General features: G+C 44.1%; 4 protein-coding genes across 11 annotated transcripts in view; 3 read left to right on the top strand and 1 right to left on the bottom strand.

Annotated features, from left to right (window-relative positions):
- RABGAP1 (RAB GTPase activating protein 1) overlaps positions 1-11,266 on the bottom strand; it is a 75,507-nt gene extending 64,241 nt beyond the window's left edge. Inside the window, exons 1-2 of one of the 3 annotated variants that reach the window (XM_069771237.1) lie at positions 11,167-11,266; positions 4,041-4,242 (exon numbers count right to left, since the gene is read on the bottom strand). In XM_069771237.1, coding sequence (XP_069627338.1) covers positions 4,041-4,190 — 150 coding nt within the window. In that variant the 5' untranslated portion in view covers positions 4,191-4,242; positions 11,167-11,266. Of the gene's footprint in view, positions 1-4,040; positions 4,243-11,072; positions 11,093-11,166 lie in introns of those variants that run through there. The other 2 variants (XM_069771239.1, XM_069771238.1) reach the window with 2 other exon arrangements.
- A 1-nt stretch (position 11,267) lies between these two features.
- On the top strand, positions 11,268-18,758 carry ZBTB26 (zinc finger and BTB domain containing 26). Of its 3 annotated transcripts, none has more exons than XM_069771242.1 (3): positions 11,268-11,372; positions 11,638-11,718; positions 14,053-18,758. In XM_069771242.1, exon 3 carries the CDS (start codon positions 14,063-14,065, stop codon positions 15,377-15,379), a length of 1,317 nt encoding a protein of 438 aa, XP_069627343.1. In that variant the 5' UTR covers positions 11,268-11,372; positions 11,638-11,718; positions 14,053-14,062; the 3' UTR covers positions 15,380-18,758. The 3 variants fall into 3 exon arrangements, with proteins under 3 accessions (XP_069627343.1, XP_069627341.1, XP_069627342.1); XM_069771241.1 differs by lacking the exon at positions 11,268-11,372 and adding an exon at positions 12,233-13,173; XM_069771240.1 differs by having other exon boundaries at positions 11,306-11,718.
- Positions 18,759-19,807: 1,049 nt separating this feature from the next.
- Positions 19,808-24,288, top strand: ZBTB6 (zinc finger and BTB domain containing 6). The gene is made up of 2 exons (XM_069771235.1): positions 19,808-19,883; positions 20,062-24,288. The coding sequence occupies exon 2, from the start codon at positions 20,072-20,074 to the stop codon at positions 21,353-21,355; it is 1,284 nt and encodes a 427-aa protein (XP_069627336.1). The 5' UTR covers positions 19,808-19,883; positions 20,062-20,071; the 3' UTR covers positions 21,356-24,288.
- An 863-nt stretch (positions 24,289-25,151) lies between these two features.
- Positions 25,152-27,664, top strand: part of RC3H2 (ring finger and CCCH-type domains 2) — a 32,880-nt gene continuing 30,367 nt past the window's right edge. For 2 of the 4 annotated variants that reach the window (XM_069771231.1, XM_069771230.1), the window contains exon 1: positions 25,153-25,308. The gene's annotated coding sequence lies outside the window, so the exon portion shown is untranslated. Of the gene's footprint in view, positions 25,309-25,684; positions 25,705-27,664 lie in introns of those variants that run through there. The other 2 variants (XM_069771228.1, XM_069771229.1) reach the window with 2 other exon arrangements.

Genomic DNA, 27,664 nt, shown 5'->3' with positions numbered 1-27,664 from the left:
TATATTAAAAAACCTAAAGTAACTTCTAGTTTACAGGACCTGTTTGTTATATAACTTGAAGTTAAAATTCATTCTGGCAAAAAACTGCATCTCATGCTTTTGCTCACAGTGATTAAACAAGCTTCAGTTTTGGGTTTTGGAAAGGAAGGTGAGGAATTTACATCCAGTGAGAATTAAATGTTGCAATGGTATTAACATAAAATGCACATTAAAAATGTTCTGTTCCATCAAGATTACAAGCCACAAAAGTCTGAACAGTGGTCTACTGTATTTGGTAAAATAATCATTATCAATAACTTGCATCTAGATACTACCCCATAAAACATGATCTTGAAAATAAAAGTTCCTAAAAATAGTAGCGACAGGTAAAACATGAGTCTAAGTTGTTTATGGTGTGACATGAAAAAGGCACATAAAAAGAAAAAAATCTGTCCCGTAAATATTCTAAAATCTCATCATGAAAATCTTAATTTAAAAAGTAATTTAAAAGAATCCCTCTAAGAAAGCCTTCCTTCTCAGCCCAGACTACCCTCAAAACAGAATTCTAAAAGACACAGTAAATATACTTTTGGACTAGAGGAGCTCTGCTGTTCTCATAGCCCTAACAGTCAAGTGCAACAAACCAGCTGCCTGAGAAACAAGGCCTAAAATACAAACTACAACTAACTTCGTGTCAACCAATGTCTCTTATGCAACCGCATAAATTCACCATACCGTGGGAACAGCACAGATTAAGATGTAAACATGCTTGAAACTTTGCTGCAACCTAAAAAACCAGTAAGAGGCAGCATGACAGAGTGCAGCAGAACTAAGGGCAGAAGGGAAGAATAAACAAGGCGTACCTGACAAATGCTTCATGTAGGTTTGCTTGAGATAGAGGAAAGAAGCCATTTGCCCTAATCATTGTTTTCTCCATTTCTCACAAAACTGAAAATTAATTTTACTTGACCTTTAAATAGGAGGTAGCGAACTCCCTTTACAGAAACACAGGGGATTTATTAGAACTGTAGTTTATTCCCTTCTCCTGACGCATATGCTGCTGGCCTCTGCTCTGAGAGGTCTCGTTGTACCGTGTAGTTCAAGAACTCCTGCTCTACAGTGTGCTCCAGAAACAAGGCTTTCATAAATCCAGTTCAGTCCCACTGGCAGCGAGCAAAAGCAGACCCAGAAACAATAATGGAAAGCAGAAACAGCTAGCCAATTATATTTCTGGAAAAAAATCATTGACAACCCCTTTTTAAATTGAACCAAGTATTTCAGCATAGACAAAAAACAAAACACATTTATGAATTACAACCAAGTGAAGAAAAATACGGTTCCTGATTGTACTCAGAAGAAGTATTTCTCTGTCTGGACTTGGAGAAAGAACAAAAACTAAAATGTGCATTAACGTCCACAGCACTATTACTTAAAACTATAGCATATCAACAAATTTGAAATGAGAGCCTTAGGTTTGATGTACAAATTTCACAGCCTATCATATTCAGCAAACACAAGCCTAAACTTCTAGCAGTACCCTCAGACTGCACTTAGCAAATGAAAGATCCTCAAACTGCTTTTCTAAAGAAACACAACACCAGAAAGACACATGCTCAAACATGAACCCGAACCTATCTTCTGCTTTTCTTAGTGGGCACATCAAAGCAAATGGGTTTTGACATCTACAAACAAACAAACTTAGTTGTAAGTACAAAGCAATTAGTTCTCCCTGAAAAAACTCATTTGTTCCTATGAAATACATAACCTCCGTTCTCATGTTGCACTGTTAATATTAATCTTCCATATACTACTTAAACACTTTTAGATATCACGGTGACAGTACTTTTAACATATGTCTGACAACCTTCACAACTCCACTTATCCATGCACACCATAAACAGTTTAATAATACAGTAAAACTGGTTACTGAATGACTATTTGCAAGCTGAAAAAAAAGATACCAAGAACAGAGCCATATTCTAGGATAGTATGTCTCTTTTCTTGTAGAACAATAACAAAAGACAATTTCTGTTCTTAAGAACAGCTAAAAAGTCTTCCCATTTCCTCCTGCGCACTGACTACTTATCTAAGGTATAATGTTTCCATTAATCACTCAGATTGCAGCCAATAACTAAACAGCACATACTCTCAAGTGCCGGAATACTGAAAAGCTCAAGGTGAATCACTTTGTTCAAGGATTGTGCTCAGTCTTGGCACCAAATTCATAAAGAAGCTTATCTTTAAGACCTGCAAAGCTCTGTGACATTCAGTGCCAAATCAGGGAACAGCATAACTTTATTTTACAATTGTTAATGATCAGGAGGCAGCAGTGCTAACCTTCTTTTCTCATCAAGAGAGACAGCATATCTTTAGCCACCATTTTATAAATCACTTTGGAAGTAAACATACGAGGAAAATTTAAGAAGTCATTTTCAGGAGTCTGTTCGAAATTGATTAAGGATATTCTTCTCTGAAATATTTGCAAGCTTTATGAAGATGACTTCTGTATATAAAGTCTCTTCAATTTCTTCGATTGTACTAAACAAGATATAGCATGTCATACAAACACTGCAGGACAGCCACAAGGCAGTCGTTAGACCAGCAATACAAATAGCTCCCACGTGGAGCAAGGAGCACTGCAGACTACGGCATTTCACGTTTCCAAATTTTCTTTGGAAGTAACAGGATGAAATGGAAAATCTGGTTGACTGTGTCTGCCTCCTGGGGTCTCAAATGATGCATCGCAACTTTGGGAGCTAATAACATACACTGTCACATAAGCATTCTCAAGGTAAGCACCACTATGGAGACTATTCTGAATTGTTAAGTATTTATAGCTGCTGGTATTTGCAGCATTAGGAAGACAAGTGTGAGGTTACAGTCTTTCAGCAGTTTTCATAGATAACTAGGCTGATTGTTCAAGAAAATTTCAAATTTTTTTAGACTATCCTATGATGTGAAGTGGCAATCTTCTGCAATAGCAATAAAATGTAAATGAACATTTTTGCCAGATTAAGCACAAGTAAGATCTTGAGACTCTTAACTAACAGAATTAGCTTAAAGTCCTATGTAAAAGAAAACAGATGCTATAATGGCATGTCTTGTCCAGGGCTCAAAGGAATGCAAGAAAAACAAAGAAAGTAGCTGGGAGGTAAAAGCAAGATGAGCAAAAGCATCAAGAAACATTCAATAAAGTCTCTGTTACAACTGCTAATAAGGAAAAGAGGAACACCCAGTCCAACAGGCAGAAGATGCGATTTCTTATCATCTTTAAAGACATTATTTTGAAGATGTAGGTGTGACTATAGACGTCAATCTCTTGCGATGGTGGATTATCTCTTTCCCACAAAGAACACACTAACTGGACTCACTCTAGGAAAGATCCAGTTTTCAACACATTAAAATGATGGAATTTGGAGTGACCACCTCACTTGTATCACTTTGCTTAAAGACTGCCGAAATACAAACTGGGATGAAAGATTTTCTTTATGTAGCTTAAAAAAAAAAAAAAAAAAAAAGCGCGACAAGGATCTCTTTTCAGAGCAGCACTTTTAAAAGTGAGAAGATATCAATGCCCTTCCAATTCACACAAGCCTACCACATAGGCTTGTATTCTCAGATGCATGCCAAGTTGTTAGTTATAACTACACTTCTACATTTCTTAAAGAGAACATTTCACATTGGGGAAAACTTTAATATATGTTTGAATTAACAGATATGGTCAAATCAAGTGTATGTTAATATTGCTTTCTGTCTGAAATCTGTGATAAAATCACAGTTCAAAGTTCTTGACAGTCAGTCTGTTTCATCCTAAGCGTTTCATGAAGGATTCTGCAAAGTGGGAAAAAACCCACAGGTAGTGATGGAGAGAGCTCTTACTCAAAACCTAATTATCACCTCTGACATCAGCAACAGTAATGCAGAAATTACTGGCAAAATTGATTCCTGAATAAGTTCTCCCTTCTGTCAAGTTTTCCACAACAAAGAAGTCCCTCTTTAAGCTCTCTATGGTTAGTTTGATTTAGAAGAATAGGGAACAAACTCAGGTTATTGATTCTTACCTTCAGTCCTGTTTTTTCATCATCACTACCATTATTTGTAGATGGTGTTTCATCCCCTTGCCTGGAAACCAAGACAAAATCTTCACTGTTAAGAGTGGATACCGAGTCTGAAGAGACACTGATTTTTCCAACAGAAGCCTTGTCATCCATGACTTAAAAAGGAAGTTCGATTCATGAATGAGATTAAATATGTTATAAACTCCTGAAAAACAAAAATCATAAAAATACTTATATAAAACTTCATGCTAAAATGCTCCAACGTTTCTTTTCAGAAACCTGCTGACTAGTTATAAAAAGTAACACATCTGACAGTATAACCAAGTTATAACTCTTCTGTCAGTGTACACTCATGGTCCTGCTTTGATTTTGCCAAGCAGCACGCTACTATTAGAGTACTGGTTTCCATAGCTCACAAAAGGGAAGTTAGTAAATCTTTTTGCAGTATTTCATGATTGTGTCAGGCACCATTTTCTACATGTAGCACAAAACAGGCCTTTGGAACATACACTATGCCTGCTGACATATTATTAAGGCCAGAACTATAAAGTCCATTTACTTTCTTCAGATAACCTGTCTGCCTTCACCTATGTTCATGCAAAAATTACTTTTGTAGCTATCAGAGCTCACTGTATGCTGCAGTCACATTCTTTTCCCCCAAAACAAGAGTTAGATCTAACTCTTGATATTTTGTGGTAAGGATGCTCTAAAACCTTGGGCATTTTATGAATCTATGCTGAATCTTCTGTACTGTAACGAACAATAAAAGAAAAGACTTCCAAGAAGCAGGAAGAACAGCGTAGGCTGGATCAGTACTGAGAATCAGAGCCAACAGAGGATTTTAAAAAGCTGGTACTGGCACTGAGAGGCATTTGAAGAAAGGAACAAAAGGTGAAGTTCAGCCGCACACCTTGAACTCTACAGCACAGATTCTCAGAATTCATGGCTCAAAACAGACTGCCGTGATAAAAATGGGTAATTAATTTCCCAGAAACCCAAATATACCCTTATCACAATGGCTCAGGTCTTTACATACTCCCAAGCATGACCAAACCAAGTGCTTTTTCAGCCTCAAGTTCTGCCTTCCATTTGGTGGAGCACTGTCCCAACCTGGCTTCCAACAGAGCAGCCAAACAACGGGGAAACCTGGCATATCCACAAGCACAGCTCATCGCATTCCTCCCTGAACCAAGAACAATGCACCAAAAATAGCAAAGCCTGCTTTTATTTCTATCAATACCCTTCTCTCCACAGCCACCAATATGACATGAAATCTGCCAAGAGGACAACAATTTTTTTTTTTCCTCTGGGTTATTTTTAACCCGATTACTTTACCAATCAAGTCACTTCACAGTCCTGAAACATGTTTCACTGGACAACTGAAGCAGTGCGAAAGAGGAAGAACGGATGTGGGTTGTTCATGAATAACAATATATCTATGATTATTGGGTTGCATTTTCAAAAGCATGTAAGGTATTTAGATATCCTTTTCAAAAACGTTTTAAAGATCCACTGAATTTCAATGAGAATTACCTGCTGAGAAACTTATATATTTTGAAAAGTTTTACTCGCTGTATGTGTCTATCTGGTATTACTCGCATAGATCTTAAAGGTAGGGCGGAGTTCTCATTCTGAAAGATGCTTTTGTTTAAAGAATTCACATTAAAACATTTCTACAGAAGTTCCCTACTGCACCATCTAGATAATATATTGAAGCACAAAATAAAAATAAGCTTCAAACACTTAATACTCCTTTGGCTTTACTGTTTTAATTCAAACAGTGCAAACTCATCTGCCACACTAGGGCAGTATGAGTAGAAGAGTTGGCTTTGATCACAAGCAGCTGTAAAGATCATCTAGGCAAGGATCAATTTAGCAATTTATTTTGGTATAGCGCGTCTGTCTTGAAGCGTTAATTTCACCTATTTCCAAAGTCTTTCAATGTGACACCTTCCACCAAGATTAACTTCAATTAAAGAAAAAGTATGCTCCGCTTTTGCGTACTCCTTTTTTTTAGTAGCGTAGTGTAAACAGACACCACACTTGATCCTGGAGCACAGCTGGCTTAGCCTAACCCCTACAGCAGTTTCACAATACAGAATTGCAACAGCAGAAGGTCCTGATTAACCCAACTTTGCCAACCTTACATTGAGCAAAAGTCTTACTGAAATTACACAAGATAAGACAGCACAGGAAAGGGGACAATGTAGTAGACCACTGTAAGAATATTTTGTTTATTAGTGATGTATCAGCAAGCGAGGCTCAATTACCCAACCACACTGGAATCAGCCACAGTTCATTGGATTAATGCTCAAATAGTCAAGGTGCAAAAGCAGAGTCTTAAAATTCTAAAAATACTAAAATATTGCCTGAAGTTAACCAAAGTTTCCATATCCCCATACTTTGCTTTGCATGCATTTTATTTCCTCTGTTCCTTGCCGTCACTTTGTTCCATGCAGACTACTGCACAGATCATTTTACCTGAATCAGAAAACTCACAATGGCAGAATCAACAACAGAAAGCCTATGAGCTCGTTAAAATATGGGCCAGCCTAGAAGGGCACACATCAAAGACCAGCAGAGCAATTAAGTGTGGCAGGCTTATGACTCCTCTGGAATCAAAAAGCAAGAACAAACAACAGCGGTGACAGTGCTCTTTAGTAATACCTGCAACTTGTCTTAAGAATTGAAGCTTTCGGTTCTCACAGTTTAGAGAGGTAGGAGAAAAGACCCCAGCCAGGCACAGATCTCAAGTTTTAACGTTTCTCTGAAGAAGCCAATCTCTCATTCCTTACAAGGAGAGACTTTGGTTTGTTTCAGCATAAATAAAATATGAGTTTTTGAAATCAGCATAGTTTAGTTCCTGACACAAAACTACACCATAATAATGTAGTACTTGCCTGAAGGTGTCTTTACACCTCTACGGGAGACAGAGTGTCTAGGTAAAATGCACCCTATGAGACAAATTTTTAACAACTTATTTGTTTGCTCACCTGTGTAATTAAATGGGTATCCTGGCCTCTCCTCACACAAAAGACCATTAGAAAAAGCTGCAAAATGAGAAGGTCAACACGGCTAGCTCTTGGGTCACTGTTTTCAGTTTTATTTAAAATTCTAATTCTCAGAGTGCAATTCACCTTCACTGCTGCTGTTACACAATGCTACAACACGAGTCCAAGAATCAAACTATCTTTTTAAAAATGTTCTTGTTTATCTTTAAAGCAACCAAACAACAGCAGTAACCTACCTTACTCTCTCTATTCAAGATAACATGCAAAGGAGCAGCAATCACCATGTTAAAATCTCAAACAACTGGAAAAAAAAAAAACTATCAGAGTTCGAGATTAGTTATATAGATTTATAAAATATTTATCCTTTACTTTCCTATCTTCTCCCAAGTATTTGGCACCTGACCTGCAACTTGTAATCAAAATTTTCCTTGTAAGTACTGCTAGAATGAATTTAAAAGACCTTAAAGCAAACAGTATACAAAAAAAAGAAAACTAGAAAACCTTCCATTTTACATTACTGTAAGACACTGAGGCTTGAATGCCACCTTGAGACTTGCGCAACAAATGAAGCAAGGCACTCGTAACTATGGCTGGTCTCAGTCCATTTCCAAGGGGTGCCTGTTTTCCCATGTTTAGAATATCCACAGCCACACAAAAAGCAAGAGGATGAGCAGAAAAATTAATGTTTCAGCTGTGAACTTCTTGGAGTGTTTAAAACAGCAGTTACCTTTAAGTCAACAGCAGATGTAGCACCCTTAGCTCTGAATTTAGAGGGGAATAAAACACAAAACCTAAGTATGTTTTGGGCTTTCAGGGCAGAAAAGAGACTAAGCATGAGAACAGGTATGCAAACTAGAGAGGAAAAGAGATTTTTTTTTTTCCCCATTCATCTCTTTCCTGGTGTTTGTACTTCAGCTGCAGTTCCTGTAGCGATCCACAAAGTTACAGTATATCTGATGAAGAACGCACCAGATATAGAAGAACAATACAGCAATATTAACTAAATTACTGAAGAATGGTATACTTCAAAAAGCTATCTTGAACAGCAAAGTCAGCAAGCTTGGCATGCAAAATAAACTTATATCCTCCATCCCCTAAAATATAAAAACACTAAGTACAATGTTAAAAAACATGGGAGACAATGAGGTAGCACACAGCCAAGACACTGAGGTGACTGATTCAATGCAAATTGATTCACTGAAAATAACATATTTTCTCTTTCTATTCCTCTGGCTTTATGCATAGCTTAACAATATCATCGAGTACGGTTCAGTTTAAACATACAAAGTTCTGCTTTCCTAGTTTTCATCATTAGCATCTTAGTGTGGGTGAAAAGTGGAATTTGTAGCAGAGTTCAGAAGATTTACAACGTACTTTGCAAATCCATGTTATGACAAATAAACCAGCATTGTTTAGGACTCTTAGCTCTTTACAGTCTTCGACATCCGTGATTTTTTTACCTTCACAATTCACATAGTCTACACTTAACTGTTTTACAAATACACAGTGAGTCCTGAAAAGAGCCTGGAAAATGCTACAGCACAATGCCATCATTACAGGCGGTTGCGCCAGGTGCTTAAGCCTGAGCAGCCTAAGAAACGTAAGAGCAAAAGTGATGTCGCACTGACAGACATGTGGGAAAGGAGCTGTGGTTTGACTTTTTCTGAGCACATACACACCGCCTGTATTTTACTGTGGCTTTGGGGAAAAAAAAAAAACATACAAGAAAGATCAATCACTAGCAACCTTTTTCTTCTCACATATCGCATGATTAGTCTGCATAATTGTATGTTTGATCTTTACCCACCTTCCCTGTGCAACACACTCTCAAATACAAGGAGAAGTATTTTGCACTCAAAATGAAGCAAGAAAGCCAGTGGAATACTGCATGTGAAAATAAAGATTTAGGATGACTAAAAAGAGTAATTGATAAAAAATAGCAAGTACAATACTAACTTTTCTGTTCATTTTAAAACACACTGACAGCCACAGATGTTCCCACTAACCTCAAAAGCCAGACAGAAAAAAGATGTCATTATCTGGAGATAACACTGCCTCAAATTTCACACTCCCCCCCCTTCTCAAGAACAGAGAAGGGCAGATCTCAGGAAGCTGAGTGAATCATTACACATTGTATGCAAAACCAGGAATCAGACAAAACACAGGAGTTAAGCTAATACAATCTTTGTTAACAATCCTTAACAGATTCATATTTATTACCAACATAATTTTGCTTTTAACCTTAATTTGAACTATCTGCTCAGAGGACAAAACTCTAATTTTAGGCTTCTGTAATAAGCAAATTCCCCAACCCCAGAAACACGTGGCAGGTCCTGGGAAACCATGGTTTATAAAAGAAACGCTGACACTGCCTCAGCTAGCCCATCACAAGAATGTCGCTGGAACAAATTAACTATGAACGGTTGGTTCATCCACGCTCCGCGGCTGACGCTCCATCAGCAGGCGCATCTAAGCGCTGTCTGCATGGGGGAGCCGGGATATGCAGGACACAACCCAGGCTGGAGGCTGGGATAAGGGCAGCGCAGCCAGAGGCTGAACAAATTCTGAAGATGAAGCTCTGTATACTCGTGGAGTTCCTCTCATTAGGATTCAAACAGAAACAGAGAGTTATGCTTACCAGACAAACACAGCACTTCAAAAATATGCTGTGAAAGAACTGAAAAAAGGAGAGTTACACTCCGTGCATGCCACTAAAAGCTGTCTGCACTTGGATTTGGAAAACAAAAGGAAACCCCTATGCCAAGCTCCATTTGTTAATTTGTTTACTGTGTACACAAAAAAAAGTTTGCTCAGGTCCTTGACCTTTTAATGTTAAGTAGAGGCCTTTAAAAAGAATACAGTGTTTCTGTAATTTAATCAGCAAAGAAGTAGTCCACCAGTTACGCATTTTCTAACAAAGCAGCCAAAAACCTCAGAAATCCCATCAAGTTGTGCTTTAACAAAACTTGTAGAATAAAATTGGGGATATAGATGAAGCTATATCCAACAACGCAGGTAAGCAGTGCTATGATCTCCAACTCGTGCTTAAGAAATAAACATGACCTTTTCCCTCTCTCCAAACCTCTCCTGAGCATTTTTGCTCCTTCTCTCCCGCAAAATGCTTCGAACAGGCAAAACTACACAGACAACAACCACAAAGTCTGCTTCTACCAGTTATATTTTCACTTAATTTTCGCCGATGCATGTTTTTAAACCAAGTCAGCACAGTCTGTTTGTTTATACTTAATTTCCATCCCTAACAGACACAATCAGCCCTTAAAAATTCTCTTCTGGGGATGTTTTAACTGAAACAAACGTGTCCTTGCCAACAGGAAGGAAAAAAAAAAAAATAACTGAGAGAAACACGGACGTTACGGTACACAAACCAAATAAAGGCGTCTGGGCGGAATGAAACGCCACGTTTTAGGATGCACCTGGAAGCAACAGGCAACAACCGACACAGCCGGGCCACGGCGGGGGAAAGCGGGCGCCTGGCCGGTAAATCCATCACCGTCAGTCCCAGAGGAGCCCGGGGCAGCCCGGGACAGAACGGCTGTCGACCCGACGGCTCCGGTACGCGCTCAGAGGGGTCCCGGGACCACCGACGGGTTTCCAGGCTGGAGGAGTGAGGCGGGTCGCCCCTAGTCCCGTTCCCCCCCAACCCGCATCCCGGGGAGCTGGCGAGGACGGGCCCAGCCCGGCGTCCCCCCGCCTGCCCCGGGACTCGGACCGGGGACCCCGGCAGCGCCCCAGGCCCCGTACGAGCCGGGGGGGGGGGGGCGGCCTCACGGCCCCGCACCAAGGCCGCGGCCCCCGGTCGTCCGTCCCCCCCCCCCCACCCGGCGGAGGGGACGGGAGGGCACGGCAGCAGGAGGGAGCGCCGGCCCGGTTGGGCAGGGGAAGGACGCGCCGGTACGGGGGCGCAGGAGGGGTCCCCAGCCCCCGCGCGTCTCTCGCCGGTCAGGGGCGGGGTGACGCCGGTGAAGCCCCGGAGCGGCGGCGGCGGGGCAGCGCCCGCACGCACCTGGCAGGCACCGCGGGAGCGGACCGGGGGGCGGCCCGAGGAGCGGAGGGACGGGGCGGACGAGACCCCCGCCGGCAGCGCGAGCCCCACCTACCCGGCCGCCGCCGCCGCCGCCTCCTCCCGGTGCCGGGCCTGGGCCGCCGCCGCCGCTGCCGCCCACCACGTGACCGGGCGGAGGGGGCGGGCGCCCCGCCAGGCGCTTCCGGGTGCGGGGCGGAGGGCGCGGGAGCGCTTCCGGCGGCCGAACAATGCGGTTCCGAGTCGCCGTCCTGGGCTGCGGCGGCGGCAGCGGCGGCGGCTGTAGGTCCCGGCGGGCTGGCGGGACGCGGGCGGCGGCCCCGGAACGGGGTTCGGAGCGGGCCGCGGCTCCCGCTCCTTCCCCCGCCCCCGCCGCCTCCGTCTCCGCCGCTGGCCGGGTTCGGAGAACGGCCCGGCCCGGCCGGGGACGCGGCGGGTCGCGGGGCCGGCCGGGGGGTGCGGCTGGCGGCCGGGCCCGGTCCGGCGCTGGGGCGGCGCGACCCCAAGCCCGGGCGGCGGCTCACGGCGGCTCTCCTCCCCTCTCTAGGTCCGTAGCCGGAGGCCGCGGCGTGCGCTGCGGTAGGAGCGGCCGCGGGTGCCAGCGGGGGGACGCGGCCCGGCGCGACAGGTACGTGCCCCTTCCGCGGGGGGACACCCCCCCACGCACCGCCGGTTTTGCGACGGATTTGGTGTTTGGGGACGGTTTTGAACAGCCGCGCGGGGTCTCGGTTGGGCTGTCCCGCGACATCGTTTTCCCCGGTTGTCGGGAAGTACGTGCGGGGCAGACGGTGGCCGTCCGCCTCGGTGGAAGCACCGGCTTCCAGGGGGGAGAGCCCTGCCCTCCCCGCTCGGCCCGGAGGGTCGCGGCTGACCAGAAGTTGGGCTCGGTCTGCCAGCCTCCCCAGAAAGAGGATTTGGGGTTCATTGGGTGGCTTTGTTGTTTTTTGTTTTCTTGGAGATCAGTGGTAGTAGAAACTGAACGCGTGTCAAGGCAAGTCGCTTCTTTTCTGTTTTCAGTTTCTCGTGGTGTGGCTCTTGTCACCTGCCCGAGGAACGCAGAGCCACTGGAGTAGCTGTGTCGGGTTAGCAGCACAATATAGCGTTACCTTGGCACGGGCGCTTTAACTGCGCTTATATTGTAGTACCCCCAGGTGGAAAAAACAGGCTCACGAGTAGACTTCCTTCATCGCTTCCAAGAGAAAACACAAAGAGAAACAGTTCGATGGCGCCTGAAATTCACTGAAGATACTGCACGCTGATCTGTTGCTACCGTTTATATTTGCCAAAGGCTATTGCCTCGTAAAATTCAATGTTTTGCCCTAGAAATGGGGATGAGTCAGGCAGCACTGAAGACAGGATAACTAAGAGACTGGCGGCTCTACTTTCTGTAGATTCAGCAGAACTGTTTGTGCTGCAGAGTGATGCTACCCTGTTTCTGAACTTTCCATAGTCCCTTGTTTCTGAAGACTTTTGAAATCCCTTTCTAATTCTCACGTGCTGTACGCTGGAAGATATACCTGATGGGCTTGAGTAGTGAGGAGGTCATGTTTCGAATGATGTCTGATCAGCAAATTGAAACAACCCTGACCATCAGCAGATACTTCTAAAAATGTTCTTCTTTGAACCCCTGTCTTGTGTACTCATTCATTTACACTAGGCATGACTCCATTTCCTGTTGTGTACACTGAGCTGATACTTCATGCCCCAACAGAGCAGTATCGGCTTTTATCTGTAAACTTCAAAGCTTCCTTTCAAGCTTTATGTGGTGGTTGTAATAGTTGTGAGGTGTAAGTTTTGCTTTGTTTTGTTATTTTATCTCACTAAATCTTGCATCATTTAGTCTCCTGTGATTTCTTCACTTCCTGCAATCCCAGTTCTCTGGCACGATTGCGTGAACAGTGTTTCATCGAGAATCAGTGTAGTCTCCTAAATTCTTAAAACAACTGTTGAAAGAGAAAAGACTAATACTTGTTTTCTGGAAGATCCACTGTTCTTCATTCCAAATACTGTCAAACAAGAACAAACTTCCTAGAGGAATGATCTTCCAAAGAAGATGAGAAACAAGACTTCCTACATTCCCCAGGTATTCAAAACAGGGAGCCTAGAAGGTGTGATTTATATAATGAGGGGCCATACAGAACGTTTTTTTTCTATGATCTTTTTTAAAAAAAAGAGAGCAACGCACAGCAAACCAACCCTTGCAAAAAAACTTACAAGACAATCTAAAACAATGCATTAAACCCAGTGCTGCAGATACCGCAAAGCTTGCGTAGTCCTTCCTAAGACTGGCTTGTTGAAGTTACAGTTACTGCCAACGAGATGTGTCCTATGTCAATATTGTTGCAAATTGTGAAGTGTCCTAGAGGAACTGTAGCCATTGTTCTTGGACTGTAACTCTTAGGAGCAGTATATGATAGATGCCAGAAGGTTAAGAGGGATGTTTGCATGTCTGGCAAGTGCTGGGTACTGTCTTACCTTGAATTCATTTGTCATGAAAGCTATTTAAGCATTGAAGGAAATAAAGAACCAAAAGCTGAAGGAACGTCTTTGTTATTTGGTAAAGACAAAATCTCTGAGGAGTTTTAATGTGGAAGCAAAGCTTTACAAGAGCAAAGGCTGCTAAAAATAATTCAGTGGTTTCCCTTTAAATTCCAGACAAGTAGTGTGGAAAACATCTTAACTCTTTAGGATACTGCTTCAGGAGAATTTCTGTCCTATCACCTCTACTTTATATTCAAGCGGCATTAAATTAAAAAAAGGTAAAAGATATTGTAAGGTGAGGTGCAAACTTGATTTATTATTTTTTTTTTAACTTGTAACAGACTTCAGCGTTTATCTAGGATAAAACATAACATCTGATTAAACACACACTTTATATTATTTCTTTAGACCCTTCTAACTTGCATTTTAGAAAATGAAAAAATTCTCACTTGTGGTTTTTTTTCTTGCTGCTTTTCCTTAGGTGTGCCAAAATGTCAGAAAGATCAGATATTCTTCACTTCAAGTTTGACAATTACGGGGATTCGATGTTACAGAAAATGAACAAACTGAGGGAAGAAAACAAATTTTGTGATGTCGTGGTCCATATAGATGACATTGAAGTTCATGGGCATAAAATTGTATTTGCTGCTGGCTCTCCCTTTTTAAGAGATCAGTTCTTACTGAACGACTCCAGAGATGTAAAAATCTCTATACTGCAGAGTTCAGAAGTGGGGAGGCAGCTGCTTCTCTCCTGTTACAGTGGTATTCTGGAGTTTCCTGAAATGGAACTGGTAAACTACTTGACTGCTGCAAGCTTTCTGCAGATGAGCCACATTGTTGAACGATGTACGCAGGCCCTCTGGAAGTTTATAAAACCGAAGCAGCCATTGGAGAGCAAGGAGTGTGAACAGCAAAGTGACTCCTCTGAGCTGAAGGAACATCAAGGAGATGACGACTCTCTGCAGCAAGATTCACCTTGTATTCAACCTTCAGAAGACAGTATGGACATGGAGGATAGTGATATTCAGATCATCAAGGTGGAGTCCATCGGGGAGGTAACAGAAGTTAGGAATAAGAAGGATCAGAACCAGTTTATTTCTTCTGAACAAACTGCACTGCATTCCTCAGAGCCTCAACACTTTCTTATCAACTCCACTGTTGAAAACAGAGCAAGTGAAATAGAGCAAAACCACCTCCACAACTATGCCCTTTCATATGCTGGCAGTGATAACATCATTCTGGCCTCTAAAGATATGTTTGGGCCTAACAACCGAGGTATAGACAAAGGCCTCCAGTGGCACCATCAATGTCCAAAGTGCACAAGAGTATTTCGGCATCTGGAAAACTATGCTAATCACTTAAAGATGCATAAACTATTTATGTGTCTCCTCTGTGGCAAGACATTCACTCAGAAAGGCAATCTCCACCGGCACATGAGAGTGCACGCAGGCATCAAACCGTTCCAATGTAAGATCTGTGGGAAAACGTTCTCTCAGAAATGTTCCTTACAGGACCATCTCAACCTGCACAGTGGGGACAAGCCCCATAAGTGTAACTACTGTGACATGGTTTTTGCGCATAAACCCGTTCTGAGGAAACATCTTAAACAGCTACATGGTAAAAATAGCTTTGACAATGCCAATGAAAGAAACGTTCAAGACATAACAGTGGACTTCGATTCATTCACATGTAGCGCTGCTACAGACAGTAAGGTCTGTCAGCAAGCTGATGCAAGCCAGGTACTGGATGCAGGGAAGCTGCCTCAGGCTGTGCTCAGTTTAAGAAATGATAGTACCTGCGTCAATTAAGCAATTAGAAACAGCCCTTTGTAGGGATCATGACTGAGAGGAGCGAACAGTTGGTTTGGGCTCTTACCTAAACTAGTGGTATGCCCTGAAAGGCTACGGATGGATGGATGGCGGGTTGGATTGCAAAACCTGGCAGGTCTTCAGCATTCGTTCTTAGTCTTACTTGATATTTTCTGTGAATAGCAATCTTCCTTCAGGTTTCTGTCTGTGTCTCTACTGTGGATTATGGGGTTAATTGTTTCATTTCTCTCTGATTAGGAGACTCAAGACTAACACCTTTTGAAAGACTGTTGCTGTGGGCTGCAAGTAAACCATCTGCTGTACAGTTAGAGGCCTCTCTGTGTCTGGGCAGATGGAGGAAAGAGCAAAGAGGACAAGTCTGTGAGATAACCTGATTTTTTTTTTTTTTTTTAAAGCACTGGATAACTGAAAGCACTCCATATAGTTAAATTTAAACTTACCTCTTAAAATTACCTTTCTCTGATCTTACCCCTAGACCCCTACAGTTGAAATGAAGTATTTTTGTGTCACTTTTTTGCCCTTTCTAAACTATTTCAAGAAACTTCTGCTGCCAATCAATGCTATCTTAAAAGCTCTCAGGGTTTTTAAGCTCGACGTGTGTTATGAAAAGATAAAACCCTAAATGATTTGGCAGGGTTAGCTGATCGTTGCATAGAACTGTTCAAAATAAGAATAAATTGCAGCTCTGGAATGTGAGAGGCCGGTGCCTGGAGTGCAAGTATGACCTATTTCTTATGCTGTCATACCTAAGATTTTTTAAAGGGCACTTACCAGTGTATGTACTGAGACAAGCTAAACACTTCAAAACTAAAAATTATCATCCATCTTCCATAAATTTTGCATCACATAACCCACAACAGTTGTTGGTTTTAGAGCAAAGCTGGAGTGGAGAAATACTGCTTTTTGACACTGTGAACAGAATCTGTTTTAAAAGCTGCAAGGTATAACAACTCCATGCTTTTCTTTTTTTTGTCGTCTTTTTTTTTTTTTCCCCCTTTAGTTCTTGTGTATCTCTCCTTGGTATCTAATAAGGGCCATGTTAACTTGGAAAAAAAAAACAACACAAAAATACCTGCCATGAGAACATTAACAACATAAAGTTTTTTGATTTCTTGGACATTCAAAGAATACTTTTTTTTTTGTAAGTGACCTGCATAGTTCATGACCATTAGTGTTTCACAAAGCCTAGGATGAAGTATAGGTAGCACAATTTCTGTAGGTTAATATATCAGCTATTGGCTGTACTCAGCAATACCTCTTGTATACCGCCTTAAACATCAAATGTAGCGGGAATGGCATGTCAGTTGGGATTCTGGGATTATACTGTATTCCTTCTCAAAAGTGCCGTGGAATTATCCGCATCCCAATCAGGCTGAAAGAAACTAATTTATCAAGGAACACCATTCCCAGTAGAACAGCACTCTTATTACATTGAAGTGTAGCATAGACTAATAATCAAATGGCTGATCCTCGGTAGAGAACTGCTGTTTGTATTTGGATTAAGTATTTCTTCCAATGCAGCTCTTTTCCACAAGGTTTGCCATGAGGCTGAGATTATGCTTCCTACCTAAAAGTAGTACTGTTTGTGTGTTTGAATGAGGGGGTGGGGGTAAAAGGCTGCTATTGTATGGTTAAAAATGCTAAACAGGTATGACCAAAGGTGTGTTGGAGCAAAAAATGTTTTGTATGTAATTATCAAAAGTTGGTCTTGATCTTCAGATATGTGTGTGTAGAAGCCAGGATTTCCTTACGCAGATGTCACACTGATGGATGATAAAAAGCATTAATGTTGCAGAACGTTTTCAGAAATCCACGTACTTTCAAGTAGAAAAGCAGGATGATTCTGTGAATCAGTTTTTGCAATTGAATTCTTAAACTACTGTACTTGACTGTTACATAAACAATTACATGGACAGCTATGAAGTAAGCAATGGAAGTGGAGTCAGGGCATTACACCTTTCAAGTTGTAGCAAATATATTTAGGCCTAAAATCTAACTATTTGGAACTTTTTAAAATTATTGTTCAGGTTCCTGGGGCAGAAAATAGGTTTGCGTGGGAAGAAAAACTGTTTTTCCTCTTAAAGCCACCCGCTTTCAGAATCGTTTTGAGCTAAAACTGACCATGACAGTTGCATCTGACACTTGCATTCTGTCTTCAGGCAGAATCTTCTGTATTGTTCAAACATCTTGACAATATTTTATTCACTATATGGAAATAAGTTGTAGCACTAACGTCAAAACGAAGATAGACATGGAGAATAAGAGCTTGCAGAGCCAGGTCAACATGCTGTAAGGGACTAGTGAACAATCTAACAAGATACGAATATGGACATGATAAAGAAAATGGTCTTCTGCCAGAGGAAGGAAGAAAACTGTACAAATGCTAGAAAAAATGGCAGCAAAATGGACAGCATTGAAAGCTTTGTCTATCTGGGAAGGGGTTTTTTTGTGGAATTATGAAGCTGTAATGTTACTGTAAGGAGAATACAGCTTGTTGAAGTAGCCGTGGGTGACCTGAAGCTGACATGAAGAGACAAGGGGTTTCCTAAGAAACAAAAAAATGATTTGGTCAAGATACGTAGGTTTTCAGTCCACCCTATGCTGTGGTGATGTCAACGTCTGAGAAGGCTGAGACTGCTGGCTGTTGAGTTAAAAGGCTGCTTGTGGTCATTTGGTGAGACCATGGCAGAAATAAATAGGAAAAAGCAGAAATGCAGAAGACTGCTTGCTTCTTCAATGAAAATGGACACATCTGTTGGATGAAAAGTGACTTCTTACTAATGTCTGTGCTTTTGTCCTGGCAAAAGGGTGCAGACCAAAAGATTTATGCAGGAGATGGCTGCGTGACTCCAGAAACGCTGGAGATCTAAGAGGGCAATACGCTGATGGCGCGGTGCAAAGTGCACTGGTGGCAGAGTTCATCTAAGATTTGCCCCTATATGGAACAGACAAGCAAAGAGTATAGAAGAGGTATTAGAAAAGAAAAATCTGGCTAATGCTTCTTCTCTGAATTACAGATTAAAATGAGTGAGAATTATTATAAATGGAATATACAGAGGCAGCTCGGTTATAGACTAAGATGAACTTATTTGTCCATGTATGTAAAATGTTGTCTTCATTGCAATGTTCTGATTAGTTAAAGACTAGATCCATTGGTTGTTGCTACTGATGCTGCATATTCAGATGAGGACTATGGCAGTTATCATGATCTGTGTGTTAATGTGTAGAATACTATTTGCTGGTAAGTGGATAGTCTCACAACTTAATGTGCTGTACAACTTCCTGCATATCCTAAAAATAACTGAAGTCTATTACAAAAATATTTTAATACCTCCTTGAATATATTAGGATTTTTTTTTTATGTTGGCATTTTATTTATTTATTTTATATAGAAGAAGAAAATCTTAGAACTCTTAGGTTTACCAGAGGTTTAAGCTCAACACTTTTCTGAGTGGTGGTAGCTTGTGTAGCCTGTGTTCCTGCAGCATATGGTGCAGCTGCACAGCCTCCTGTATAGATCAGGGATGAGTCTTTCCTTAATTTATTTTTCTTTTAGAAGACACGTTTTGCAAGTTAGTAACTGATAAAACTGAAGTGTCGGTCTTTTTCCTCCCCTAGCTTTTTGGCGAAACTTGGATAGCTGCCGCTGAACTTTAAAAAATCGATTGTGTGGGGCTGATTTTGGTTCTGGAGTCGTTGGGAGGAGTACAGGCGAGGAGGGAGAATCAAAACGCGATACAAACTGAAACTGCTGAGAGAGTTCTAAAGTCACGTTAAGTCTTGATTTTGAAAAACAAAGGGGGGAAAAATAGTCGGCCCCTCCTGACTTGGTAAGGCTTGAGAAGGCAGAACGGACGTTTTTCCTTTGAGATTGTATAAGCGACGGACTGAGCATTAGCTACCTCTTCAGTGATGGGCAAAAGTCTTACGCTACGTATTATTACCAAAGCAGGCGGGTCAGCGGCCCTCGGAGAGTTTCCTCCCGGGCCCGGCCCGGTGGCCGGTGCACCTCCTTTCCCTCGGCGCGTTCTCGCTGACGGTGCCTGCCCCCCCCCCCCCCCCAAAACCCGGCGGCGGGGCGAGGAGGAGCCCCGACCCCCGGGCAGCTGCTCTCCGAGATGCCTTACGGGGGCGGCGGCCCGGGACGCCCCGGGCCCACACGTTGCTACCTCTACCGGACGTTTAGGCGAGGCGCGCCCCGTTGCCGGTGCGGTGCGGTGTTCCCCCGGCGGCAGCCGCTGTAGCAGTGCCAAGTCTTCTAATAAACGTGCTGCTAACTCTGTCTCCCGCCGCTTCTCATTTCCCGCCGCGGTAACGGCGCCCGCGGAGCGGGGGGGGGGGGGAGGGGGGCGGTGCCGGTGCCGGAGCCGCTTCCGGCGCCGATGCCGGAAGTGGGCGGGCGGGAGGTGGAAGCGCTTCCGGGGCGCTGCGGCACCGGCGGCGGAGCACGCACCGGCTGCAGGGACCGGCCGGGCCGCGGCCGGTGAGTGGGGCGGGCGGCGAGAGAGAGAAAGAGGGAGGAAGGGAGGGAGAGCGGGGCCCCTCAGCCGCCGCGGGGCGGGGGGGGTGGTGGGAAGCGAGGCCGCGGCTGGGCCCTGCCGGCGGGGGTGGCCTGGGCTCGGCGTGACTCTCTCCGTCGGTGCCGGTGCCTTCCCCCGCAGGAACGGCGCCATGGCTGGGGACTCGGAGGTGCTGCACTTCCAGTTCGAGCAGCAGGGGGATGCCGTGCTGCAGAAGATGAACCTCCTGCGGCAGCAGAACCTCTTCTGCGACGTCTCCATTTACATCAACGACACGGAGTTCCAGGGGCACAAGGTGATCTTCGCCGCCTGCTCCACCTTCATGAGGGATCAGTTTCTGCTCAATCAGTCGAAGCAGGTGCGGATCACCATCCTGCAGAGCGCCGAGGTGGGCAGAAAGCTGCTGCTGTCTTGTTACACCGGCGCTCTGGAAGTCAAAAAGAAGGAGCTGCTGAAATACCTCACCGCCGCGAGTTATCTCCAGATGGTTCACATTGTGGAGAAGTGTACCGAAGCTCTGTCGAAGTACTTGGAAATTGACGCTTCCATGGAGAACGGTAGTCAGGCCGCAGAGAGGTGTCACTCCTCTGACGCTGAGCTGAGAAACGGGGATGAGGTTTTAGAGAAAGACTGTGAAATAATTGAGATCTCCGAAGACAGCCCGGTGAATGTAGAATACCCTGTGAAACAGGAGAAGGGGGAGATCTCACGGCCTGCAGTGCAGAGCTTGATCTCGGAAAGGAAGGAGGCAAAAACCCCAGAAATATCAACAGTTGAAATCGGATACAAGGACGATGAGATCTGTATCTTCAGAATGGATTCTATGAGCGTAGCGAACGTAGAAAATGATCATTTTCCTCAGCCTTGCACTTCCTCCAAAACAAATCTGTATTTTCCAGAAACCCAGCATTCCTTGATAAATTCTACAGTTGAAAGCAGAAATACAGAAATGTCAGGAAATCACTTTCAGGCTTTTGTCAGTGACAATCCAGAAGGAACTTCTAGTCTGATGAATGGGTTCCAGAGCCTGGATGATTCTGGCAATTCGTGGCGGCACCAGTGTCCAAAGTGTCCCAGGGGATTTCTGCATCTTGAGAACTATCTTAGACATCTAAAAATGCACAAACTCTTCCTGTGTTTGCAGTGTGGCAAAACATTTACCCAGAAAAAGAATCTCAACAGACACATCCGGGGGCACATGGGCATCCGCCCCTTCCAGTGCATGGTGTGCTTGAAGACCTTCACTGCCAAAAGTACGCTTCAGGATCACCTGAATATACACAGCGGTGACAGGCCCTACAAGTGTCATTGTTGCGACATGGACTTTAAACACAAGTCTGCTCTTAAAAAGCACTTGACTTCTGTTCATGGAAGGAGCAGCAGCGAAAAACCAAACCTGAACACTATTACGAAAGTTAAAATAGACTATGATTAATGGATGGGCAGTTGCGGGGCCAGGCTCCGCAAAAAGCTCCTACCGAGTGAAATTCTAGATGAAATTCTAGATACAGATCCCCGTGCGACGGAAAGAAGCACAAATATGTGACTGGTGATCAAAGACAGGCCTTGCGAGCAGCAAGCTTGCTTGCTGCGTTAAGGTTGCTGTTGCTGTAAGTGTGAGAACGGTGTTTACTAGTTGAAAGTAAACTGCAAAATATGTGAAATTATTTCATGCTTCTCTTCTGTTATTCTGGATGCATTCTGATTCTGCCCCCCCAATTATGTTTTACGCTCCCCTGTTTGAAGGGCAGGCACTGCCGCTTTTCAAACTATTACTGATACCGCAATAAGCTGAAGCCTGAGCCGTGATGTTCCCGATCTGTAACGGCTAAGGAAAGGGGATGTTTGTATTTATTCAGCAAGTCAGTCGTTCCCACCCGGTTCACGTATCATTTATGGTGACATCATCTCCTTACTTGCCCAAACTTTGCTAGATCTTTTCAACAGAAAGAAGGCATGTTTTCACACTCAAGTCCGTGATATTTAAGAAAGAACACACAACAAACAAAAAATAATCGAGGAGGCTTTCAAATTGCCTCTTGCAAATCGAGAATTGGTAAAAGAGAAAGAAACAAACAGCATTGCCTTGCAGTTCATTTTTAACTGGATAGTCCCATTAGAAGGACTTGTTTTCAGTTTTATGAATGAGTTCTGAATTTTTCTAAACTTTCTAAACTGAATTTTTTTTCTGCCATACCAGTGTTTTGCACCTGTGTTTGACTAATTCCAATTAAGTTAGTCCTGGTTTTTGAGTTGTAACATTTGCCTTCATTTTTTACAAATCTTGGATACATACACTAATGTGAAAAATTAAGCTGTGTGCTGTTACATAATAGGAGTTTCTACGTTAATTTTGAAAAACAATCCTTTATATCTTATTAGGAACAGCTTAGAAATAGAGGTCTTCTCATTCTCTGATTCTGTGATACGGTAAAACAGTAACTATGTGTGTTTGGATAGGTGTGTTTGTACTTGTCAAAGGTCGTTTCAGTTTCATCACAATCATTGAAAGCCCTGTAATGCAGAATCTTTATCCTGTACCTGTCCTTGACTGGTATATGTTTCTTCCACTTAATATGATATAAATAAAGAGTCAATTCAGTTGTTAATATGAGATAATGGTATTTACATTAGATTCTCTCCAATTAGCAAAAAGCGGTAGTTCTTAATTCTGTACGCTTTCCTTCCAAGTTTCAGAAGTGCTGTTATGAAGTTCTTGCTCTTGAGTCCAGAAGTCTGGCCCGTGTGCTCCATAACCTGGCTGTTTTTAAAATCCAAGACAACAGGTTTTAATGTCAGTTAACGGGTTTCACTTCCTCTCCTTCCCTGTGTCCGAGAGTGCCCCAGCCATTGCTTGGGGTTTTATTTATCAGCTACGTGAGGAGTTAGGTGTCTGCAGTAGCTACCGTGCAGTTTCCTGTTATTATGTGTAATAGGTGTGATCAGCTGCGCCACTGTTATTACTGTCTTCATCTCTTGAAAATTGCACTAGAAAAGTTTTTAAAAACTTGTTTCATGAGGGTTTTTTTGAGTTTAAACTACCTATTAGTTGGATTGCAGCAATATTTTCAGGTCCGGGTTCATACTAGGCCTTGTGTGGTAGGCAGCATATGTCTTCCTCAAAAACCTTGTACTCTAAATAGGCAAGTAGTGTGTTCTGAAGCTGAGCATGCCACTAGTGCAGTATTCCTCCAAAAATTCACAAAAATGTCTGACTTCACAGACAGTTGACTTGTGAAGGACTGCATTGTACTGGATCACTGGAAAGGCGTGTGTGCCAAGTCTGCGTACCGGGGTGTCCCTATGAATAATGACAGAAATGACAGCCCCCGAGTAAGTAGCTAGCGTAACTGTGAATTGAGATCACCTGTTTTATCCAGTACTTTAAGCATAAGGCCCAACCTTTCACAATCTCTTCTATTATTTCATATTCAGAGTTGATAATTTGCTTTATTTTGGTGATTTTTAACTATAGCAATTGTCATGACAATTACTGTAATTAAAAGGTTTGGGAGTCATTTATGGCGCGACCGCCTGACATTTTGAAAAAAAATTGCATTTTATAGCGCTGTCTTCTGTTTGCATTCATAAGTCTGTCACTATTTACAGCCTTTTTGACCTTGTGATTAGTATTGGTTGCTTGGTTTTCACAGAATACCATTAATTTTTGGTTGCCAATTGCATAAAATTTAAGGGTCTGATTTTCAAATGCATGCTAATACCTGCACCTGCCCTTACTGTATTTACAGTTGTTAACTTGGGTACACATACAGGTTTGTATGTAGCTTTTCACTCGTGCCTACGGACTTACTTAAACTCCTTCATCCTTGGAAGAGGTTGTAAAACAAGGAAAAAGTTTTCTTCCCTCCCTCCCATCCTTTTTACATTGGGCTGCTATTACTGTAGTTCAGTAAATAAATGTATTGTGCATTTATGGGACAGGCTTGGTTCAACTGTACTTAAATTTGTTCAGTTAATACGCATTTTTGGCAGGTGTACGATTATCATTGTAACTCTTCAAAAGATCATTCCTTGTTTTTTGTTTGACTGTTTTTTATAGGTGTATGCATGGGTATTTTCCTGTGTGTCAAAGGTGAAACAAAGGCTGATCTTTTGAAGTCCGTCTTCCGTGGGAGCAGGGTTGTGAGTTATTTTGGTCTGCTGTTGTATTGCATGTAAACATGAGAGGGAGTTGTGTTGTGTGACAGGCCAACAGCATGTTCTCTTCCGTGGCTAGAGTGTCTTGGTAAGCTTTGTGAACAGAAACTGATTTTGTGCACATGTTCACATTAACGGTGTTTCCTCTCCCCTGTCCATACATGTAACCACTTGTCCTGTCATAACACAATAAATGAAATGCAAACAAGACATTGTTTCAGAAATACATATGCTTTCTTCTAATCACAGTTAAATAGTTCTGTGCATACCTTGGTATTTAGTATTCTGGCTTGCTATGGTGAGTAAAACATACGGGCGTTCAAGTGGGCAGTCAGTAACGTGTTTTTGCTGTCTTTCGAAGGGTCTACCTGACCTACTTGTCAGACGAATGCTTTCTCCTCAGAAATGACAACTCTACACCGCCTCGGCCTTGGTTAAGAAAACTGGTTTGCTTTTCGCGAGTGACCAGAGGAATGAGGTGCTGCTCCCGGGCTTCTCCCTGGGCTGGCCTGTGGCGAAGCACCAACCCAGGCGTTCCCGCCGCCGCCTTTGTGCCGGGCTGGCCCCGAGGCGGCCGCGCCGGGACTCTCTGGCGGCTTCGCCTCTCACCTCCTCGGGAGGCCATGACGGGCGGCAGCGGGACAAGCCACCAGCGCCAGGAAGGGCTTCCCATCCCCTCGTCCTTCTGGGCGCTAGTAATAATCAAGTTATTCGTTGAAATTTAAAAAGGAAAAGCAAGAAGCGACGCTTGCCGCGAAGACGGGGCGCCGCGCGTCGAGGAGCGAGCTGAGGCGCCGAGGAGGCTAGGCGGACCGCCAGGGGGCGCTGGCGGCGGCGGCCGCCGCTCTGCCACGCCGTGTCGATGGCTGCCGCTTATCCCATGGCGGCGGGGCTCGTCTGTGCCGCCGTCTCCATGGTAGCTCCCCAGCCGCCTCCCACAATGCCCTGCGACACCTCCCCTTCCCCCCCCACGCACAGAGAGACCGCGGTGGTCACGTGCGGGGCGGTGGCGGGCGCGGCGCGGCCGTTGGGCTCTCGCGCGGCGGCGCGCGGGTCTCGCGAGAGGGGGCGGGGCGGCGCTCCCGGCTGTCAGCGCGATGAGGAGGCGCCGCCGAGGCCCCCGTCGCTGCCTCCGCCGGGCCGCGCCGCGCTGCCCGCCCCATGGCGTGTGAGAGGCCGGGGCCGCCGCCGCCTCCGCCTGCTCCCGGCCCCGCCGCCCCCGCCTCGCAGGTAGGAGCGGGCTGGGCGGGGGCGGCCGGCGCGGAGAAGGGGGGGGGGGCGGGGGACGACGACGCGGTGACCCGGCGGGGCCCCGCCCGGCCCACACACACCCCACCCCCCCCCCCCGCCGCCGCCGTTGTCGCCTCCTCCTCCCGGCGCCCTGCGGGGGTCCCGGCGCTGCGGAATCCGGGCGGGGAGCGGGGCCGGGCCTCGCCCGCCGAGCGCGGTCTGTCAGCGCCCCCGCCCCGCCGGGTACCGGCCGCCGCTGCGGCGCGGGGGAGGGGGCTGCCGCCCGCCCTCTTCCCCCCCCCCCCCCTTCCCGACGCTGGGCCAGCCGGGGGACGCGGGGCAGCCATTTGGTGGCGGCTCCGAAATGACGGCGAGAGCCGGGGCCGGCGGGCACAGGTGCGCGGCGCGGCGCGGCCGGCGGCTGCTGACAGCGGCCTGGCGGAGGCGGGGGGGGGCGAGGCTACGAGGAGACCCGCCGGGCCGGCACCGGCGAGCGTAAGGCGGTGAGGCTGCCGGTTACCTCGGTGGCAGCCCTTTCGGGCCGCTTGGCAGCAGCAAGCAGCCTGTTCTAGTGGTGTCCTGCAGTACGGAGGGGAATTGCAGCGGTATCGTGAGTGTTCCCACTCTTGTGGAGCTGTGCTTTAGGGTAATGGTGGAGAAGAGTCGTGGTGGAAAACAGGCCCTAGAACTGCACCCGTCATGTCACGTTTAAAGCGTCTGAACCAAAAAAAAAAACCCCAAAACAACCAAGCAGGAAAAGCGTGCCTTGGTTCTGCTGATGCTTGAGGTGCACTGAGGGTTTTAAGTTAAGCGTAGAAGTCAGCACAAAGCGTAGGAAAGGGCAGCAGTGTGATTGGAGAGTGATGAGTGTTCGGCTACAGTCAGGGTTCAAAGTGGAACGGTGTGTGTCTTTAGTGAGCGAAAATAATGGCAAAGTTTAGGCTGGCAACCAGGAAAATCTCTGATGTCTGCCTGTTTCACTTTAAGTGCAAACTTAGGATTTTGTTTGGGTTTAGTTGTAATTCCTGTAGCTATTCTTGTGTTTGTTCTTTCACGGCCATTATAGCTATCTCATAATGTTGAAACAAAATTAAAAACAGCCCTTCAGATTACAAGAGTGTAAATTTGTAACTGTGGCAGAAGAGACCTTCCAATTTAAATGAGAACCAACAAGTACAATTGTAAATCTTCTGAATCAAAATACTGTTCCTTGACCTCTGGTCTGTGTTAAACATCTGTGGAGATTCTAGAAATTGAAGCTTGTGTTGCTGGGATAAGTATTATTCTGTGAAACACTGAATTCTTAATTTTTGTAATAAATCATTTTCCCAAGACATGCATGTCTTTTTAATGAACTTTTTCTTGTTTCTTCAATGTAAGCAAAGCTTTCCACAAGAAAAGGTTTCTTGTTAACTTGCGTTCCTGTCTTGTTTGAGGTCATGGCCATTTTTCTCAAAAATATTAAATTCCAACGATTTTAGTGTCAGTGCTTGAGATATCTCACGGTTATGTCCTCGTCTTGAGTATTGATCTCTTTTATTTAAGGTTTCGTTGATTTATAATAGATAGAATATTTACAGTATCCAGAGGGTAATGGCTAGTCGCATTTGTTTTGTTAGGTGTACGTTACATTTTGTTTGGTAAGATTTTGTGTACCTCTTAATGAGATGAATAGAAGTGGTCTCTCCTTACTGACTGGACAATCCTAATGAAAGGAAAAAAAAATCTATATCTGTAGGCATATTAAGCTATTCTGTATGAACTTTAAAAAGGCTTTCCAACTCTTATGGAACCCTCTGTTTTCTTGCCTATGTCTCAGAAAGGAATTATTATTTCATTAAAATTATTTGAAAAATGTTAGAATACAGAGTTTCTCTTTCGTAAAATGTATAGTTTAAGTATGGAGGTTGTGTTTAAAAAAAAAAAAAAGGCATGGGGAACTAAGCCATACATGAGAGTCCTTATTCTCTGAAAATATTAATGAAGAGTAAGGAATTATTCAGTGTATCTTTTCTTGAAGTAATTGTGTCAAAATAGATGTGCTTAGAAATAGATTCCCTTTCTCTGCATTCAGTGTAAGTTCAGTTGATTTTGGTGGCAAAGAAAATTTTTCGTTTATTTGTTCTTCAGTTAGTCCTGAAAAGTCAATACTGTTACAGGAGCTGAATTTGTATCAGGCTTGTGGCAAGGACAAACTCTCCTTTCAGTGACACCTACGAAACACAAAAAAACCCCACAGTGGCATTACATAAGTATATAGGAAACTTTTAAAATTTAGTAACAGGATTTCTGCTAGCAATGCTTGAACAGGAAAGAGCAGGTGTGAACTGTTGAAGATACACTGAGTCTAGTGTTG

The sequence above is a fragment of the Haliaeetus albicilla genome, chromosome 26, assembly GCF_947461875.1.
Source record: "Haliaeetus albicilla chromosome 26, bHalAlb1.1, whole genome shotgun sequence".
NCBI lineage: Eukaryota > Metazoa > Chordata > Aves > Accipitriformes > Accipitridae > Haliaeetus > Haliaeetus albicilla.
The sequence above is the reverse complement of the archived record's forward strand: the minus strand, read 5'-3'. Positions and strand labels throughout refer to the sequence as shown.

Coding starts and splice junctions, on each gene's coding strand:
- ZBTB26 (XM_069771240.1), top strand. CDS start 11,321: ATGCGGTTCCGAGTCGCCGTCCTGGGCTGCGGCGGCGGCAGCGGCGGC. Junction 11,719..14,052: donor GACGCGGCCCGGCGCGACAG/GTACGTGCCCCT, acceptor GCTTTTCCTTAG/GTGTGCCAAAATGTCAGAAA.
- ZBTB6 (XM_069771235.1), top strand. CDS start 20,072: ATGGCTGGGGACTCGGAGGTGCTGCACTTCCAGTTCGAGCAGCAGGGG.